At 32.6% G+C, this 20,716-nt stretch overlaps 1 protein-coding gene across 3 annotated transcripts; it reads left to right on the top strand.

Annotated features, from left to right (window-relative positions):
- Positions 1-1,520: 1,520 nt before the first annotated feature.
- On the top strand, positions 1,521-20,590 carry LOC149733703 (uncharacterized). Of its 3 annotated transcripts, none has more exons than XM_089881971.1 (28): positions 1,527-2,078; positions 2,132-2,204; positions 2,280-2,359; positions 2,467-2,559; positions 3,449-3,529; positions 3,884-3,974; positions 4,230-4,392; positions 4,865-5,052; positions 6,388-6,521; positions 7,028-7,099; positions 7,726-7,836; positions 8,350-8,572; positions 8,852-8,919; positions 9,436-9,494; positions 9,825-9,916; positions 10,296-10,399; positions 10,783-10,886; positions 11,336-11,422; positions 12,203-12,271; positions 14,092-14,234; positions 14,866-15,045; positions 15,463-15,549; positions 16,351-16,501; positions 17,153-17,285; positions 17,955-18,065; positions 18,677-18,784; positions 19,253-19,316; positions 19,865-20,590. In XM_089881971.1, exons 1-28 carry the CDS (start codon positions 2,070-2,072, stop codon positions 19,975-19,977), a joined length of 2,991 nt encoding a protein of 996 aa, XP_089738097.1. In that variant the 5' UTR covers positions 1,527-2,069; the 3' UTR covers positions 19,978-20,590. The 3 variants fall into 3 exon arrangements, with proteins under 3 accessions (XP_089738100.1, XP_089738097.1, XP_089738098.1); XM_089881972.1 differs by having other exon boundaries at positions 1,534-2,078; positions 19,892-20,590; XM_089881974.1 differs by lacking the exon at positions 17,955-18,065 and having other exon boundaries at positions 1,521-2,078.
- Positions 20,591-20,716: the final 126 nt, after the last annotated feature.

Raw genomic sequence — 20,716 nt, 5'->3', positions numbered from 1 at the left:
GAGACTTATGTTTAGTTTTCTTTTTACGGATCCCTATTTAATGTTAATCAGGAAAATACTGTTACAGAATTGTTCCTCAGTATTATCACGACTTCATAAAACGCGCGTCAAAGCTTTATATTAAAAAATATGTTAATCCGAAACAGTATGTTTTAAAAAAGTAAAACATTGCGAAATAGTAAGGTGCCAACTTTGAATGCTTGCTAAATCATAATAAAGTTAACAATTTTTTTAGTTTGCAAGTGTGGACGATTAAACTAGTTTTATGGCTTCATAAAACAACCGTAAATATTTTGTACAGTTTCATTTTGTCTCATAAATCTAGTTTTAGTTTTGTGAAAAACATAAGGAATAAAAACATGAAAAAAATAGACAGGGGTCAATGTGTCTTTAATTTGAGATAAAAGCAGCAATAAAATATCGGTTTAAAGTTATAGAGATAAAGTTTACATGGCAAAGAAACTAGCACAGCCTGTTAAACTCGGTAGGTTAACTAGAATTTAAAAATACTGCCAATGTACATCTTTTTCAGTTTAGAGTCCCATCTTCCCCCACAGTGTAGTTTTGTATGTTTTCATTGCCAAACTTCGAAAACAAATTTAATTCTAAAATTTATATCTCAGGAGTTATTCAAATAAGCTACTGGAATAATAGAAAGATAATATTTTGAAAATATATTCAAAATTCAGTCATTTGCACTTTTACTTAATTATGAGAAGTGGCTTGTGCAAAAAACATTGTAGCAATACCCAATTTGTAGCAAAAAGGTTTTTTTCAATCAATTTTCTGTTATTACTAGTCCATAAACATTTGTACGATACAATATTTATCAACTGATGTTTAAACAATTGTTATTTAAAAAACACAGCAGTAGGGCAAGAAAATGAATGTTTAGACTTAATTTTCAAAGCGTACTATTATTTTGGTGTTATTTACGGTATTATTTTGTGTTATTTACATGTATTTCTATTTATAAATACACTTAATAATCAAAATTAACAATGATTATAAACCATCCCATCTTATCCTGTGTGTTTTCGAATTTGTAAAATTTCACTTGTTGTGCGGATCGCTAAATAACTCCTCGTGTGTTTTATTATATTTTATTAAATTGTTGTCAATTAATAAAGGAATGATAGTACTAATTCGTCGTATCACCCAAAAACCGTCATTTATTTTGATCGTGGAAATATTTGGCAATATGTGCTTAAGTGTCCCATCTTCCCCCATTGTAATATATTAATGACGGACATAATTTGTAGTGTGCAGACAAAACATATATCTCGTTATTGTTCTATTCAATCTTTATTTCCTTTTCTAAGAAATGCAGTGCTTTACAATGGTGAATTTGGTCGGTCTTCATATTACCGTAAAGTCAAGTAGTTTGTGCAAATATAAATGCAAGAATGTGAGACAAATATAACGCGTCGATACGCTTCCTTAGTTGCTGCAAATGTTTGAGAGGAAAACTGCAAGTCAAAACAAAAAAATGCTTGTTCTTATTTTTAGTTCTATTTTTTTTGCCCCACTGGAAAAAAAGGAAAAGGAAACACCCTGTTGCTTTTATACACATAGATGTCCCCAAAATAGGTTAAAAAATAATATTTTCTAGCGATTGTTATTCAAGATGGCGTTGTCCATTTTAAAAATACCAAATATAGTCTTTTGGTGGTATGAGGTTGCATAATATGGCATTTGCTGGGGTGGTCTGTCTCAGACCGCCACAACTCGTTCGCGTCAAAAAGCACAAATTCCCTCCCGTCGGTTTGCTCCTTCGTATAGATTGCTTCATTCATTCAAGGGCGGGAACAATTGGCTGTTTTGTTACTGCTACTGTACCCTCAGCAGGTATTTATAAGAGTCGTGCTTTAACCGATGCTCAATTCCGCTTTTCTATGTTGAATTCGTCTGTTGAAATCTTTGTTGCATTAATATTTTTTTAGAGATTTTAGTTTTCATGCTGTATAGGCATACATGTAACCGTATATTGTTACTGTGTTGTACTTTCACTTGGAACAAAGGAATACTGGGTATTTTAAACAAGAGATTTCCTGGACTTTTCCTGGAATATGATTCAGGTACGTTTAAAATAACGTTTTTTACCTCAATAATTTGTGTTCATTATATTCAGTTCATCAAACCGCTGTCTGTCATCAGCATCGCCTGTATGTTATCATGCACCTTCTTTCCGCCCACAGTCTTCGGTAAGGCGGTTAAATATATTTTGCATATGAAAGCGCTGAGTCTCAGTAAACGGTAACCATTCTTTCTTTTTGCAGGGCTATATAATCCCGATTTTCTATCAGTAAGAGCGGATACAAATTTTACTTTGACGTGTGACAATACGAACAAAACAGAAGTGAGTGCACGACCTACTAGAGATACGGCCTTATATTTCTTTAGTAGGTCGTTATGAGCGTTATTCGTAACTAAAACAAAGAATATTTTGTTTCGTTTTTTTTACAGATCCTTTGGAATTTTTTCACCTGGTCACCAGATAGAAGCGTAGAATTTAATTCCACCCAAATTATTGCTGGAGATAAAAAGACAAATATTTCCGTGAGTTTTTATCTACAGTAGGTTGGGGTAAAATGGATCAATTTTGTATTCTCTTTTTTGTCTCATTTGTCTCATTTGGTTTGGTAGTAAACCAAATATATATATAGTAGAGTGAGGGGGTAGATGAGACACCTTTAGCACATAGTCTCCAAATACCCTGATCATGTTTTAAACAATTAACAGCGGTCTATGGAAGTTGTGAGGATACAGTTTTATGTTTCTCTAAGTCTTCTCTGTTTGCTACCAAATTGGACAAGAAAATAAAATAAAACTGTGTCCTATCTTCCCCCACCCTACTCTATACAGAATGATAAAACCGTTTTTTACAACTCTTAAAAGAGCGTTGTCAGTTGTTAAAAATCATGCGCTGTCAAATACCAACAGTATAAGCCTGGTATAAAGTTTTTGTAATGAGCATTACGATGTTTACTGATTAGGAAATGAAAACACGATTAGGTAGGGATATTGTTCTAATGGAACCCATCTTATCTCATACTGCCTAATCTTTTAACGATCAAAATACATGTGACGGTTTTTGGGTGATACCACGAATTACCACTATTATTCCTTTATAGACTGACAACAATTCAAATAAAGAAAATATGTTAAAATACACGAGGAGTTATTTAACAATTTACTCACCAGCTCCTATAGTTCAAAATCTGTGCTAATTTTGATTAAAAATTGAATTTATTAGTACGATTACACGTAAGCAACACGAAATAATATTGTCTTAAAATTTTTATTTTGCACACTACTAGGGTTTTACAATATTTGTGAAACATACCTACGGTATGAGTGCCAACATACCCCTTCCTATATAGTGCATAAAGTTTGTGCATTTTCTTTTCGAACTGCAACTTATTTGTATTATCATGTCGTTTTTTAGATCACATGCAAGTTCGTTTTAAATGCGAATGAAGAAGTTACCGAAATGCATTGCTTCGACTTGAATTACAGAGCTATAAAGGTGGCGAACACATAGTTTAAGAATTGCTACGTTTAAAGTATTAGAAGTTTTACAGTAAATACTATGTATAGTGGTGTGGGGAGAGATAGGACACATTTTCATTTATATTTTCTCGACCCATTTGGTAGTTAACGAAAAAAACATTCAAAAAATTATCCTTACGGCTCCTGTAGACCGTTGTTAATTGTTTAAACCACGATGTAGATACACTAAAACAATGAAACAGGACTGTTTCTTAATCGGTTTTGTTGATTGTATTACCGGTAGTTGACAAAGTGCTTCTTAAGTATTGAAGCGATTAACATGTTGTGCATTCGTAAGCCTACGTTGTTATGTTTTCTGTTACATTTGTAGAGAAATTTTAAGCACCCGTGCCCGCTGCCGTGTGGTTTTGTAGCAAACTACGAGTGCTCGACAATGGTTGAAGTCCCGCTGAATGTCGGACGTAAGTTTGAAATCTGTTTCATATGGAAAGTATTAAAAACGATAGGATATCTAAAATAAAAATAAAGATTGCCCAGTATTGGTAAGGGAAGATAGGAGATCCTTTCTTTCTATTTTCTCATCCCAATTGGTAGCAAACAACGAACATTCAAAGAATTATAAAACCGTATCCTCACAAATACCATGGTTAATTGTTTAAAACATGTTCAAGATATTTGGATATTATGTGCTAAAGGTGTTCCATCTTACCCCACAGTTCCACCGCCCGTACCAAACAACTTTCAATGCCTGAGCGAAAATTTCGATTCTCTGCATTGTCGATGGGATGCGAGAGTGGAGCATCAGAAAGAATTTTCTATGTTTACACAAAAAATGCCAACATCCGAGATTTATTTTCAACCTGTTTACAATGATATCAAGTAAGTCTGTACAAAGCCATTAAAAACATTCTGACTCAAACACCACATGATTTCATGACTCAAACACTATGACTCCGCACTGGGAACACTTGTAGGAAACATATTTATAGAAAGCACATTTTACATTAGCTCATATCCGCCATTGAAAAATTCAAGAAAGTTTTAACCTCTAAATCCTAACCCCCAACTCCTAATCTCAAATGCAAAAACTTGCTGGGTTAAATTTAACTTCGAAATAGCTTGTACAGTAGCTTTCTTCTACATGAATACTTATGTCGTTTAAATAACATGGTCTTCATGGTTTAGATACATTTAAATAACATGGTTTAAATAACGTTTTCAAAGAGATATAGATAGAGATTATGTTACGTTATATGGAAAACGAATTCATCTATCCTGATACGTCTTGTGATAAATATCTCACTACAATACTACATTGGAACATAATACGGTCAATACTTTTGCGTTTCAGCTGTGGCAATGGTACCTACTTCGGTTGTTCCCCACATCGTTCGGAAAGATGGTGCGACATAAATGACACTGAGATAAAGTTACACAAGCTAATCAAATTGCATCCATTTACCTGTCCTTTCACAATAACCTTAGATGTCACAAATGAATTCGGAAAAACAAAAACGGATCTTGATTACATAGGAAGAGGTACGTAAAAAAATCATAATTTTGCTTGTAGCGCATTGAATAAAAGCCGTGATCATTCTATATTGGAATTCTTTAGTTTTTATGTAACTATGTGAATGAACTGTGTGAAGTTGTAAAAACTCGGGGTAGCCGACCTTCAACGTAGAGTTCGGCACGAGCGCCGAGTCGGGTACTTAGGACGTCATCAAGGACAAAGGCGGACACGATTCTGTTTAGTCGCATACAAACTCCTAAAGCGTCGCTAATCAAAATTATCGAAAACACACATGGTTTGCGGTAAAAATAAACTAGTTTCGTTATTTCCGGTGTTGCAAAATGTGAATATACATTAAAAATATATATATTTTAAAATTATTTATTAATGTTCCAGTAGTTTTTATTATTTCAATATAAATAAAGTTAGGGAAATGTGGGCTTTTTATTAAAAATCAGATACTAAAAACATTGGGCGCTAATAAATTTCATACATGATGAAATTCGATAGCGGCAACACATTTGCTGACATTGTGTTTCGTTACTTTCCAGATAGCAAAAACCCTGCGCAGTGGCAAAGTGGTTAGCGTGCCTGCCTGCGACCCAGAGGTAATGGGTTCAAGGCTCGTCACTGCTACAATTGTGGGCATATGTGTCCTTGGGCAAGACACTTACCGACAATTGCTCCAACCCAGTGGTCACTAATGGGTTGTCCAAATTATTACCCATTCAAAAAAAAAATTCTAAAAAATAATCACCTACAAAATAACATACATAGCAACTCGTAAGCTGGCACGAAGTGTATGAACAACCGTGTTATAACGACTGTCGTTTTGCGGCCAGTTACATTCATTCATTCGTTCAAATTCTCAGCGAATGAATTAAAGAGAAAGCTATGCTTACTAGTCTGGTTATCAAATAGTTGTTTCATTTTTTTTCATTTTTAGTCTATTTGGACCATTGTAATGGTACAGTTGTTATGCGTGCCCGCATCGACCCTGAATGCTGTGGGTTTAAGGTTTAACAATGTTACCATTGTGGCCTGTGGACCATGACCGTGTTGTCGAAACGCTTTAACTCAATCACTCCAACCCAGTAGTCCGTTATGGGGTTATGGGTTAATTGAATTCAGTACAGTCCAAACCTTCAACCATAAAAAATAGCACAAAGCTGCAAATGTGACTCATAAGCAGGCATGAGTTGTGTGAAATAGAACACCGTGTTATAATGAGTGTCATTGACACGCCATGAGACAATAAAAAAGTTATATTTATATCATTTATAATTAGTTTTAAATTTATAAATGCATAAAACTTATTACTAATATCAGTTGATTATCATGGTTTACAATTTTTTTAATAGCAATTCCTCGATCCCCCTTGGCAGTGCTGGCACACAGTAAATATACAAATGATAAAACTGAAGTTGTTTTGATCATTGTAGTCAATATTGCAGAAGATGATGTACAGAAATACTATCGAGAATTATCTTATGAGGTGCGTTGTTTTATTACTGTGTTTTGTGATAGTTAGGAACTAAATGAAATAAGATTATGGCTTTGTATCTAATTAAAGTTTCTATTACTGTGGAACAGTAAATGAATAAATTAACACAAAACAGGCTAAAACAGGGATTGCTAAACTGATATACGAGACATATTGTCGACATGTCGGGCGGCTTAGCACAGTTGGTTAGCGCGCCTGCCTCTAACCCAGAGGTAATGGGCTTGTTACTGCTACCATTGTGGGCCTATGTGTGTTTTACCCAGACCTCTTACGACAATTGCTTGAACCCAGTTGTCACTAATGGGTTGTTCAAACATAATGAACAATTCCCCTAAAAAAATCACCCACAAAGTAACATACATGGTAACTTGTAAACTGACAATGTGTATGAACACCTGTGTTATAATGAATGTTGTTTTTCCGCCACGCAAAGATAAAGTAAGTTGCATTCATTCATTCATAGCAGTTATTAATTGATTATAAACTATTTGTAACAGGTTGCAGTGAAATACACAAGAACTTCAATTGATGCAACAAACTATCTTTTAAACCAACAAAAAGATGTTTCGGTAAAATAAACTGATTTAATTTTTTATGCAAGTTGTTATATATGCATGATGACCTGATATCATTAGTAAGTTCTACTATCCAGTATCCAAGTTATGTAATGACTTACAAATTCAAAATCACTGTAAAACAAAATTATATCATTACTTTTGCTTTTAACAAATTCAATTTTGCAAATTGTTTTCTAGATTATTTTTAATAAGGGTTTTTGTTTTCATAATTTTCATTAGAATATTTTTATAATTTAGATTATTTTTCATTATTATACTTATACCCCTTGGTATTTTCTTTCATATTAATATTTTTTATAATTCCTACCTGAATAATTATATTGGTATTAGTAAAGGTTCATATAACTTTACAAATTAGGCAATATGTTGGACCTTTATGGGTAAAGTTTGGTTTATTGGTTAGGGAATAATGTTTAGGACCAAACAATTTTTTTACTTGCAATATTTTGTTAATTCTGTAATTATCTATACACCATATCATTTTAAAAACTTTAAACATACAAAATAATCATACAATTTTTTGTATAGGCTAGTTAAGAAGTACTATGCTAAATACACTTCTATTAATTTTGTATGTAATAATTTATATTTTTTAATTTTCTTTTAATTTTTTTTAGGATTCTGCGTTTTGGGAAGAATGGAAACTTTATCCTGAGGTTGCCTTTTCACATAGAAAGGAGAGTGAAGATTTAGAATATTGGGAAAATGCTAAAATATATAAGCAGCAGGTAACTTATTACTTGCAGTTTTTATTTAGTTTTTGCTTTTTTAATTCAAAAAAATATCTTAAAAAACTAATATTTAAAAATAATCTTTAATAAAATGTTTTATGTTTTCTTAAAAATTTTGCGTTTTCCATACGTTTTCTTAAAAAATGTATCTTTCAGGAATACATTTTAAATAACTTGCAAAGATAGAGTAAATATGTAATAAGTATAAACAGTAAACAGTACACCCTACTCTACATATATTTTTTGGCTTTTGAAAACATTGTTTTTTATTGCCCCGCTAATGTTTTTTTACCCCAAATCCTGGGGAATAAAAAACGCACAAAATTTCAAATAAAATTTAAGTAATAAGAGAAATCTTACAATCTTTTTGGACATCAAGGTATGATAAATACTGTTCCTCCAGACTAAAAATATTTTTTTTAGTTTATAACTCAAAAGTTTATACTTTCTGTTTTTTATTACCCCACTTAAATGTATATCTTTTAACAAATTTATCTTAAATATTCACAGCAATTACAGGGTAATATATTCCACATCACCAATGCTTGTCCTAACACAACTGTAGCTGTGCGCGCAAGGCTAAAAGCCACACATTGGAGTTACTGGGCCCAATATGATGCAGGATATGATGTCCCCAAACCTTTATATGGCGGATACACATACAGTAAAACTGTAAAGACATTTCAAGTCATTCCCCCAAGTCCTGAAATATTCATCTTTTGGCTTCATGATGGTAAGTGTAGTTTTTTACCTGTTTTTAAAGTAGAATATTTTACCGTGGGGTAAGATGGGTACTGTTACCATATATTTTCCCATATTTCATCCCATATTTCCTTTGCATTTGTAACAATTGCGAATGCCCTGTTACAGTCGTGATGATACGGTTATATAGTTAAGTTAATATTCTTTGTTTACTACTAAATAGGACAATAAAAAAGAATGAAAACAGACCGTTCTCTGTTGTCACCTATGACCTACTATATGTACATATAAAATTCATATTCTGGTTTAGATGCGGAAACTGCTGTCTTTCAAAGCATGCCATCCAACAAAAGAGTAATGATCATAATTATGTCAATGGTATGTATTTCAACCTTATAAACCCCAAATGTTTGCAGCTTAAACTTTGAATTTATCACAGTGGAGATGGCAATAACTAAAGTTAGATTACTATGAACAAAATGAGAAAATTGTTAATTAACGTTTAAATACATTATAATGGCTTGACTAACCAAAATATGTTACGGCTTCAGATTAATTCTTTTTTAAATATCCAGAGCTTTCTATTAAACTTCTATACCTTTTATATAAATTCCACATATATATATAAATTTTTATTTTTTTATTAAATATATATATTATATAATTTATATTTTGTTATATTTTATATATATTTTATATTATATTTTATATATATATATATATATTTTTATAAAACAGGTTATATAACAGATATAAACAAGCACACACATAGGCCCCAAACCTGGAGTGGCAACGTAGGCGGGCCACTCCTAGAATTTCTGCACCGGATTATTCAGTAAACAATAGTTGTTTGTTTCATGGATCATAGGTATTTAAAATGATCTTTTCTTGCAGCCATTTCAATTAACATCCAACAAAGCAGACAGCATTAAAATATCTGGAACCTGTCTTAGGTGAGATCCTATATTCTAGTCTGTTGTTGCTACTATTAGGCATAACATAATATTTATATATATATATTTATATATAGTAGGGCGGGGAAAGATGGGACACGTTTAGCACATAGTATCCAAATATTCTGATCGTGTTTTAAACAATTAACAACAGTCTATGGAAGTCAAGAAGATATAGTTTTATAATTCTTTGAATGTTCTTTGTTTACTACTAAATGGGTCAAGGGAATAGAGTTAAAAGGTGTTCCATCTTCCCCCACCCTACTCTATATGTATAGTATACTTAATACTTTCTTTATTTTCCTGTTAATTTATCTATTTTTTAAACAGCATTGAAAGGCATTCAAACCAAACCTGTTCACTTTCTGCTCAATCTATCAACCATATTGGTGTTTCCCAGCCAAGCACAGTGGCTGTTCAAGGTAGATTTTTAAAGCATTGGTATTGTAGGAGTTACTGGAAAAATAATAGAGAATTGGTATTTTCTTGGTCTATATTCTTTTCAGTAAATAAATATATATAGTAGGGTGGGAGAAGATGGGACATCTTTTCACTCTATTTTCTCGTCTAATTTGGTAAATGAGAGAAAAAAATCAAAGACTTATTAAACCGCATCCTCACAACTCCCATGGACCGTTGTTAATTGTTTAAATCACGTTCAGGATATTTGGATATTATGTACTAAAGGTGTTCCATCTCTCCCCACCCTACTATACATACAATTTTTATTCTAGTATTGGTTTTTGTATTATTTATAAATCTTTTGCTTTATTCAATATAACTTTCAAAGTATTACTTCAGATACAGATATAAAAATAGTTGAACCAAATGTGAAGATTTCAACTTTCGAAAATTCAACAGCTATTCTCTCCTTTCAAGTAAAAAGTTCAACAATTTTGCTCTCGGTATGAAACTATTTTTGGCTTTCTTGTAAACCCCTAACCCCCCCTAAGTGCGTTTTTTACAAATTCAATTGATTGATTTTCAAAAATAAATATGCAGAGCTAATAGTTTCTACTCATTTTTTTAACATTTTACCTTTTTAATTAAAAATTTAGGCAAATTTTTTTTAAATAGTGTTTGCATGCGCACTTGATTTGAAGACAACATTTTTGACTCCTATCTAACTCTAAACTGTATTTTTTACCAAATGCAATTATATATACATATATACGTATTCTTCTATAAAGTTTCATTGCATAATTTTATGTCTTCTAAGTTTTTTTTCAATCAAAAAAACATAATTAATTGTAATTGCTGGAAATATAGGATACATTTTACCTTACAGGAGGCTTTAAAAAATATTGAAGTAAATGTCTTTTTTTGGAAATATGAAGCCATCAGTTCAACTCTTAACCTGCAAAATTTTGCTAATATTGAGAGGAAATCAAGGTAAAAAACAAGTTCACACTTTAAATAGAAAAATGTAACTGTATCACATTTCATAATTTATTTAAGACAGTCCAAACCGATCATTTGAACTTAAAGATCCAATCATGTTTTGCATTTTTTTTGTAAAATATTATTTAGTTAATAAAAAAAATGTAAAAAATATTATTATGTACAAAACAAAGGCCAAAACATGGTTAAACATTATAGGTTAAAAACTGTAATTAAAATTAAAAGCTTCAAAAACATTTTGTACATTTATAAATTCAATGTTTTTAGTTTTAAATTTTATGGCGTGCTTATTTTTATAAATAAAAAAGGTTTTCAGAAAAATGATTTGTCAGTGTTTTTATGTAGCAGTTATAATTCCATTATAAATAATAAATATCCAGAAAATTCGGTTACCAAATGTTTTTTTTTTAAATTATGATATTTTGATACGTTATTTACAGCGTTATAACTGAAAATATACAAAACAACTTGATGGTCAGTTTGAATAAGAGTGAAAATAAAGAGATGGAAACTATGATCGTTTTAAGGTGAGGAAACCAAAATTTTGCAATTTAATTTATGTTCTATCACTGTTTGTAAGAAATTGTGCTTTAATTTATTTTACATGTTCTTTCCAAATTGCCAGTTCAAAAAAAAATTAAAGTTTAGTTTAATATGCACAGCTACCTTTTAGATTTAAGCAACTGTTTGTAGTCAGGGCTATTAAATCAAATTTAATGGATGGTTTCCAAAGTATAGTGGAAAGGGAGTTTTGAAAAATTATTCAGGTGTTGTCTTTGCATCCCTATTTTTTTGCATGCATTTACATATTGTTATTCAAATTTGCAATATTTATTATAATTTTATTCATTGTTTATCACTAAGTAGTAGTCTAAGAAAGTTATTGTAAAACTTATGGAATAATATAGGCATTATAAAAGCTAGAAATGACTGGTTTAAGTTTTACTATATTCAACACATGGGTTTCTGTCTTACTACGAAATGTGTGTTTATGGTGTTAGTGCAAAGTGTGATAAAAGTCTGCATACCTTTTGCACACGGCCGACAATGCTGCACTGTGGGAGCTTGATATCGCTTGTTTGTGGTCGGGACAATGCACTGCTATACATGCCACATATCGACTTAACATGTATGTTGTATATGCTACATGTAAATTTACATCCGGGGAGTTCTATTTACTATCGATTGCAATTACAAGTAATACTTTACATATAAACTACAAAGTAAGAGGTTAATTGGCAACTTTTACTTTACCTTTTTGAAACAGCTGTAATTTATATGTGCTGCGCTACGCTATTTTTTTTTAGAGAAAACTCCACAATTACGGCTCGTAATTTAGAAAATCAAATTGGATTCTCCACCTGCATTATTACCAGGTAAACTTACAGTTATTCTTATATGATGTCTGTGGAATTGACAAGAGTTGCCTTTGTTTAATGACTGGACTATTTTCAAGCAACGTTTTGTATTCAGTATTTTAGCATTTTAGTTCTTAAGCCTGGCCCATACCTTACGAAAGCTGAAAGGGTTACGTTACAAAGTCATAAAAATTCTCATGTATGCGTCATTGTCTATTATAGGAAACCTCCTAATAAAATTTATTTTTATTACTCTTATAATTTCCCACCATAAATCTGGTTAGCCTGTTGTGCTTCTTCCTACTTTCCAATTTTTTTTTTAAATTGTAGGAATTTATATTAATGGTAAATGTAACTGTATACCCTTTAAGGTGGTTGTATACAGTATCCAGAATTCCTTCGTTTTGTCTGTTTTGTCCGGATTTCGCTGGCGCATGCATAATTGGACACGGGTTTGCATACGACTTCGCACGCTGGATACTGTGTACAGCCACCTTTAGTGTTGAGTTTAGTTCTAATTTAATGTGAAATATTATTTAAATTATTAATATTGTTTAAATATCTTCGGTGTCGTGGCTTAGTTGGTTGTCTCTAACCCAGAGGTAATGGGTTCAGAGCTCGTTGCTGCCACCATTGTGGGCGTATGTGTCCTTGGGCATAACACTTAACGGCAATGGTTTCAACTCAGTGGTCACTAATGGGTTGTCTAAATTGTCAACCATAAACAAATCATAAAAAAATTCCCCAAAAAAATCACTTTCAAAGTAACATGCTTGGTAACTTGTAAGCTGGCTTAAGGTGTATAAATTAGAACACTCATGTTATAATGACTGTCGTTTTCTGGTCATGCAATACAAAAACCAATGTTAACTCATAAGGATTAGATTCTGAATATCACAACATCTCCATGCACTAATAAGTTCTTTTTAAGCAAAATATAAAATAACAGCTGTAAAAATACACTTGGTGCTTCCGTACCCATTAGAAAGGATGTGGTTTTTTGTTTTCCTGATAATACCCAGCTATCTTTCTATATTATGATGTTTTTCTTGGCCAGCTGTTTTCTAAATTTCCGCACGTGTTAAGTCTAGACCTGGTTTGCATCGCAGCTGATGCTAAGTTAGGGGAGTGACTGTAGTATTATTATCAATGAATTTAATCTTTGTCATATATGCTTAGTGGAGAACTTTTTCACTTCTGGGCCATGATTTAATTTGCCTGGGTTGCTTACTATGACCACAGTTTAAATAATGTTAATTGTGCCTAATGTTGTCTTTAACCAAGGTATTTCAGGTTAAGGCTTATCATTGCTATCATTGTTCGCTTAAGCATTAAGACAAGACACTTGGTAGCAATTGCTAATTCCTTTAATAAAGTTAGCTATGTCGTAACTCACTGCTAATTTTTTGCTAATTTTTTGGTCAGTGGTAAAATGCCAACCGCTGGGTTAGTATAGGTCTTGATTGCATCAAAACAGCTTTAGTATAAAATGCTTTTTTAAAAAAGTTTCGAATTTATATTTAACCTTTTACAGTTTTGACTTTCAATATAGTACTGTGGGGTAAGGTGGGGCAACTTTAGCACATAATATTCTAATATCCTGATCGTGTTTTAAACCTAATAACAACATTCTATGAAAGTGGTGGGAATGTGTTTTTCTAATTCTTTAAATGTTTTTTGTTAACTACCAAATGAGACAAAAAACGCGAAAATAGAATGAAAAACTGTCCCATCTTCCCCCACCCTACTATATAGCCTACTTTTTCACACAGGTATACTGTCCTCCTTACCAAAGAAAAATATTTTCTTACCATTTTTACAAACATTTAACTTTCCAGAAGGAAGATACCAAACATAAAATGCAGGTTTTCTCACTCAGTGTTGTCGCCAACGTTGTACAAAGTTGGTGTAAGCCTTCGTTTTGATGGAATTCAAGGAAATACTCAAATGATAAACGGAGCTGTGTATTTTAAAACCAAAGGTATAGGGATTGAAATGTATCAATAACTAACTAAATTTGCAATCACTGGATAATATCTATTATAGTTGTCAAACAAAGAAAACTTTATTGACCATTGTGGTGAATGCAATGCACTTTGGCTGTGCTTGTTTGTATAGACACTTAACAACAGAGTAAAAGCTATTTTGTCTTAAAAGTAAAGTTCTAAAATTTTTAATGTCAAGATTGTTTTAAAAGTTGGGTTGACATGACATTTTTAAAACGCAACAGCTTTTAAATTGTCTTTTTCCACCATTTTTAAAAATACGTGCTGTAATTCATTACATCTAAATGTATCCCACTCTACATTTTGAGATCCAATCAGTCGTTCTTTTTTTGTTGTAAAAAATAATTTTTTTTTTTGTAAAATATTTTTTGTTGTAAAAATGTTGTATTTTTTGTTGTTTTTTTTTTTTTTGTTTTTTTTTGTAAAATAGTTTTTTTGTTGTAAAATATTATTTCTTTAATAACTAAATAATATTTTACAAAAAAATGCAAAACAGGATTCAAATTTAGAATGTAAAATCAGAGCATTTTAACTAAAGGTTAAATTGTGATTCAGTTACATTCTTCTTTTAGACTCAGATTAATTTTCATTTGTTTTGCTCCACAGCTCCATCTAGTGCGCCAGATATGCTGCATCATAAATTTGATTCATTAACTCAATTGTTTGTTTCTTGGCGTGGCGTCTCATTGGTTGATTCAAACGGACCAATCACAGCTTACCATGTTTACTTGTTTGATGCTATGACTTGTGGGGATCCAACAAACAAAATGTCAATGACTTGTTCTGGTAGGATCATGCATTACAGAACATGTTTTTTATATATAGTAGGGTTGGGAAAGATTGGACACTCTTTCATTTTATTTTTGCGTCCCATTTGATAGTACACAAAGAACACCTAAAGAATTATAAAACCGTATCCTCAAGACTCCCATAGACTTTTGTTAATTGTTCAAAACACGTTTAGAATACTGGAATACTATGTGCTAACTGTATCCCGTCTTTCCCCAACCTACTATTTTTTACAAAATGTGTTTACAAATTATGTGTCAAATGTGACCCATCTTTTATTAGGAGATATTGTAGGAAAGCCATAAGACCTAGAATCTAGGCTTTTACTTCAGAATAGATCATAACACTTTTAATGTATTGTAGTCTTGCTATGTTATTTATTAAGCCGCTACAAAAGCGGGTGTTTTTTTACAGCTTATTGCTCAAGTCCAATCAAAATGTCCACATTTCATGTTACAAGTATTGCCTCAACCAAAGACAGAAATTATTTAAGTGCGGAAGGTAACAAATTGTAGCTTCTTTGTGGTTGGTTTTGTTAAATTGACCGACTTTATTGTCATCACTTATTTATTCCTACATAGCGTGACAACTTAGACCAGCGTTTCTTAAACTGGGGTAAATTTACCCCTTTACCAGACATTGAACAACTAGTTGCTAAAAAGCAAGCACATCCGTCGAATTAAATATAACTGATGTAATTAGTTGTTTTGGCTTTTTAATAAATGAGCTCCATATTACATATTGGGGGTAAATCTGATAAGCATCTTTGTTAAAGGGAAAACATACAAAAAAGTTCAAGAACCACTGACTTAGACAGTTATAACACATGGCGTTCTTATAGATGTTTTGCTATTTAACTGACAATTGGGACAGCCCATTAGTGACTATGTGTTGACTTTGTAGCATTGTAGGATATTTAGTTAGGACCGGCACCGTGGCAAAGTGGTTAGCGTGCCTGCCTCTAACCCCGGGGTAATGAGTTCAAGGCTTGTCGCTGCTACCATTGTGGGCGTATGTGTCCTTAGGCAAGACACTTAACAACAATTGCTCAAACCCATGTGTCACTAATGGGTTGTCCAAATTATCAGCCGTACATAAAAATAAAAAATCTCGCTTAAAAAATTTCATACATGGTAACTCATAGACTGGCACAAGGTGTATGAAACAGAACACTCGTGTTATAACGACTGTTATTTTCCGGCCACGCGAGGATAAAGTAAGTTACATTTATTCAGGTGTCTTATCCGATGACATACGCATCCACAATGTCATCAAAAACATAAACACCCACTTTTATTTCAGACATAAAGAAATTTTCAATTCCACAAATTATGTCTTTGAAACTTAAAGACTTAAACTCATCCGTTGCATATTATGTTCGTATATCAGCTGTAAATGATGCAGGGGAAGGTCCATGTTCTGCACAACTCACTATCCTACCTACTGAACAATTGTAAGTAGAGTTGAGTGGTTTTTATTGTAGTATCATATTGTAACAATTCTTTATTTAATTAGCAACCTTATTGATATCGAACCTTAATCAAATAGAATCCCGTCATCATTAAACACACAATAATATAAGTAAAAGACACATTTAGACAGCATAACATAATAGGAGTAAAATTAAAACAATAAACGGTAAAGCTACATAACTAACTGCTGCACAAGGAGTAGAACTGAAACACTAAAGGGTAAACTACAGCACACGAGAATAGAACCAAATACAAGAAATGCGTTAACACTTAGGCGAGAAACTGGAACAAAAAAATGCGAGAACAGAAAAGGAGTCTGTAGTAACAGAACAGGAAATATATTATAAGATTATGTAAACGTGTTAATCGTCACAATATGTTTAGTTTTTAATCACTGTTCAAAAAAACGAGTACAACTCAAATATTAATACAATATAAAAGCAAAGGTTGGTAGCCTAATTTTCTTAAGACAAAATTTTATACAATTGTTTGTAATAGGCTACTACAATAAAAACAATGCAAATACAATATTATTCAAAATATTTTGGAACTGAAGCTACCAGTGTCGAGCTTTGAACCTGGTATCCTTCGGTTGCAAGAGCCCAACTAACCATGGATAAATTACATTACAGAAACTTGATAATTACCGCTGTGTGTCTTGTGCTGGTTATTGTAGTTTTTCTAACCGTGCTGAAATGGCAATGGACAAGAATTAAAGCCATAGTTTGGCCTTCTGTTTCTGCTCCTCAAATTTTTATTGACATGGTAAGTGAGAAGTTGTTATTTTTTTCTCTCACCATTTTTGTGTAAAAAAATAGAATAACTCGATTTTCATTTTCCGCTTTTTTTTATCAGTGTTTTAAGGAAAATATAAAGTACTGTAAGGTAAGAGGATACCGTTACCACATTTTATTCCTTCATTTCTAATTGTATTCTTACGGTTTTTAACAACCCTTATTCAAAGTCTTGAGGATATGGTTATATACTCTGTAAATATTCTTTGTGTACTACCCAAACCAAATGCAGAGATAAAAGAGAATAGAAACATGGCGCGGTGGCATAGTGGTTAGTGCGCCTGCCTGTCACCCAGAGGTAATGGGTTCAATGCTCGACGCTGCTACCATTGTGGGCGTATGTGTACTTGGGCAAGACACTTAACGACAATTGCTCCAACCCAGTGGCCACTAATGGGTTGTCCAAATTATCAGCAATACATAAAAAAAAAAATCCCAAAAAATAATCACCCACAAAGTAACCTACAAGGTAACTCGTAAGCTGGAACGAGGTGTATGAACATCCGTGTTATAACGACTGTCGTTTTCCGGCCACGCGAGGATAAAGTACGTTACATTCATTCATTCATTCATACCCAACCTATTAAACATAAATGGCAAGTTTAATTCGAAATCGGTAAACTAAGAAATGCTTTTTCAGGCTGTTAACTCGCAACTAATACAAGCACAAGCTCCTGAAAGAGGTGAAACGTGTGATCTTATGGAAGCTAAACATATGATACACATTCAGAAAACGCATTTAAACAATGAGGTACGTCAAAAATTTGGTATAAAATTTTACCTCTAATTGCAAGACAAAAGTGGTAGATTACCTAATGCCAAATCGGTGTAAAGCACATCAGTGTATAATGTGACAACTATAGCCTAAAAAATTAGGTACCACAACATACCATGGCATGGAACCTTTCTTTTACAAATTGTAGTTGAGCATATCTCAAACTGTAGAGGTAAAAACTAAATTACATCGCATTAAATACACTGTATAACAGTGGTTAAGCCGCTTGTATCTTAACAAAGGATTTGGGTTCAAGGCATGACATTGCCTCTGTTGCCCGTGTCATGACACCTAATGGCAGTTTCTTTGACTCACTGCTCCGATATGGGTTGTCGTCTTGTGGAACATATCAGCCATACAGAAATAAACCAAATATCTGAATATATATAATCACCCACAAAGTTTTAATTTACACATTGGTGAACTGTAGCTGGCATGGTTTTTGTATCAAACAGAACACTGTGTTATAATGACCACCCTAGCCCTGCCAGGAAAAGATAAAAAAATATTGATTCTTTAAGCCAGGCACATATCTGCATTATAAAGTAAGTGCTATAAACAAATTATCGAGTAATTATATCGCACAGAATGATTCGGCAAAGGCTACAGCAGATTCAGCATCGTTTAATATTCCGGATGAAAGCGAAGCCATTTATATCGAAGATGATGTATTTGATTATGTGAGCGTAAATGACGTAAGTTACGATAATAACAGACACATATAAATATAAACTAGGGGTGAGGGGGAAGATGGGACACTTTTTCATTCTCTTTTCCCTTTCCCATTTTGTAGTAAACAAAGAACATTAAAAGAATTATAAAACCATATTCCCACGACTCCCATGAACCGTTGTTAATTGTTTAAAACCTGATCAGGATATTTGGATATTATGTGCTAAAGTTGTCCAATCTTCACTCACCCTACTATACATTCTTTTACAATAACAATATTTAAATTTTATTAACATTCTATTCATAGCAAACAATTGAAATTAACAGCAAAACAACAGTTGTCAAAACACGTTGCAAATATTCAACTTAAACAAATTATTTTAAAATTAAAGAAAAGTGTCTGTAGAAAACACAATCATTTTTTTTATTTTTTATTTTTTAAACTTTTTTTTCGTACAGCCATACTAAATATTGTTTTTTTTTCTATACAGCCAAAGATAAACAGCACAAACCTAGAAACCACAGAATGCAACGGTGACTACATTTACACAGAAGGTAAACTATAACCCTTGTTATTCTAAATACTATGTGTGAATTGAATTGCTTATATAAGTAAATGTGCCCAAATGGTTTGTCCAAATTATCAGCCATACATAAAAAATGGAAAAAGTGACTAATCACTAACAAAGTAACATACATGGCATCCTGTAAGCTGGCACAGGTGTATGAACACCCTTGTTATAAGTACTGTCATTTTCCGGCCATGCCTGGATAAAGTAAGTTAGATTCATTTATTCATTCGTGCCAATATGAGGTTTAATACACAGGGATTTAGGCCAGAGTTGGTCCACTAACCTAAAATATAATTAAATGTATAGTAGTAGGCTGAGAGAAGACGGGGCACCTTTAGCACATAATATCCAAGTAACCTGATTTTCAACAATTAACAATGGTCTATGAGAGTCGTGAGGATACGGTTTTATAATTTGTTTTATACATTTACTAACAAACGGGACAAGAAAATAGACAGAAAAGGTGTCCCATCTTTCCCCACCCTACTACATAACAATCTTATCGATGCTACAAAACATTTCTGCCAACAGTTGTGAATCGTATGTACTCTGGTTCAGATGCTGTGGTCGATGCGCCAGATGACGAACGAAGTTACATCACCAGCAATGAAGCACTTTCAATGGGGTTGGCTTTAAAGGCGTAACTCAATGCTCACACATAAATGAGCCGTGGATTTGAAATCACCACCAAGCTTTATGCTTGATAACACACTTTGTTGTTTGAGAGAAGATAGAAGACCTTGAGATGCTTGGTCAAAACAATGTGCAAAACCTTCGGCAATGATGCAAAACCTTTGATATTTCTTTTAAGGAACTAATATTGTGAATTTGTACAGCCTAATTAATCTATTTCTTTATTTTAAAAAAGGGTTTACGAACAGGAACCGAAAATTTGATTTCATTAGAGGAGGGTGGGACAAAGTGTATTTAACCTTATCGCTGCCACAGATGTAAAAACTGTTTATTTTGCGTTGTAGGCATCTGGAAGATTTTATTTTACCATAGAGGATGGTACAAGGTGATGCAACTATAAACAAATGTAAGAAGAACCTGAAACGCCCAAAACGGACACGATTTTTTTTAGTAAAACATCCCTTTTTCAGTCTAAAACAACTACAACTTCCAACTTGATTGACGTTGTATAATATAATGAGAAATGACTAAGCTTTCTAAAACAAAGAACTAATCATCGTAGCTTTGTGTTTAATCTAATAAATGTTGATAAGTTAAATACAAACAAATTACAAAAAAAAAATATTTTTTTTTGGCTTGCCGATCGCCCCATTTGTCCCCTATTTATGTCCGCCGCTGTCTTTTTTTCTTTCTAAACGAATAACTGCACTAATTCTGACTATTCCAAGCGTGCTGCGGTGCTTCTATTAA

The sequence above is a fragment of the Ciona robusta genome, chromosome 7 (genome assembly GCF_009617815.1).
Source record: "Ciona robusta chromosome 7, ASM961781v2".
Taxonomy (NCBI): Eukaryota; Metazoa; Chordata; class Ascidiacea; order Phlebobranchia; family Cionidae; genus Ciona; species Ciona robusta.
The sequence above is the reverse complement of the archived record's forward strand: the minus strand, read 5'-3'. Positions and strand labels throughout refer to the sequence as shown.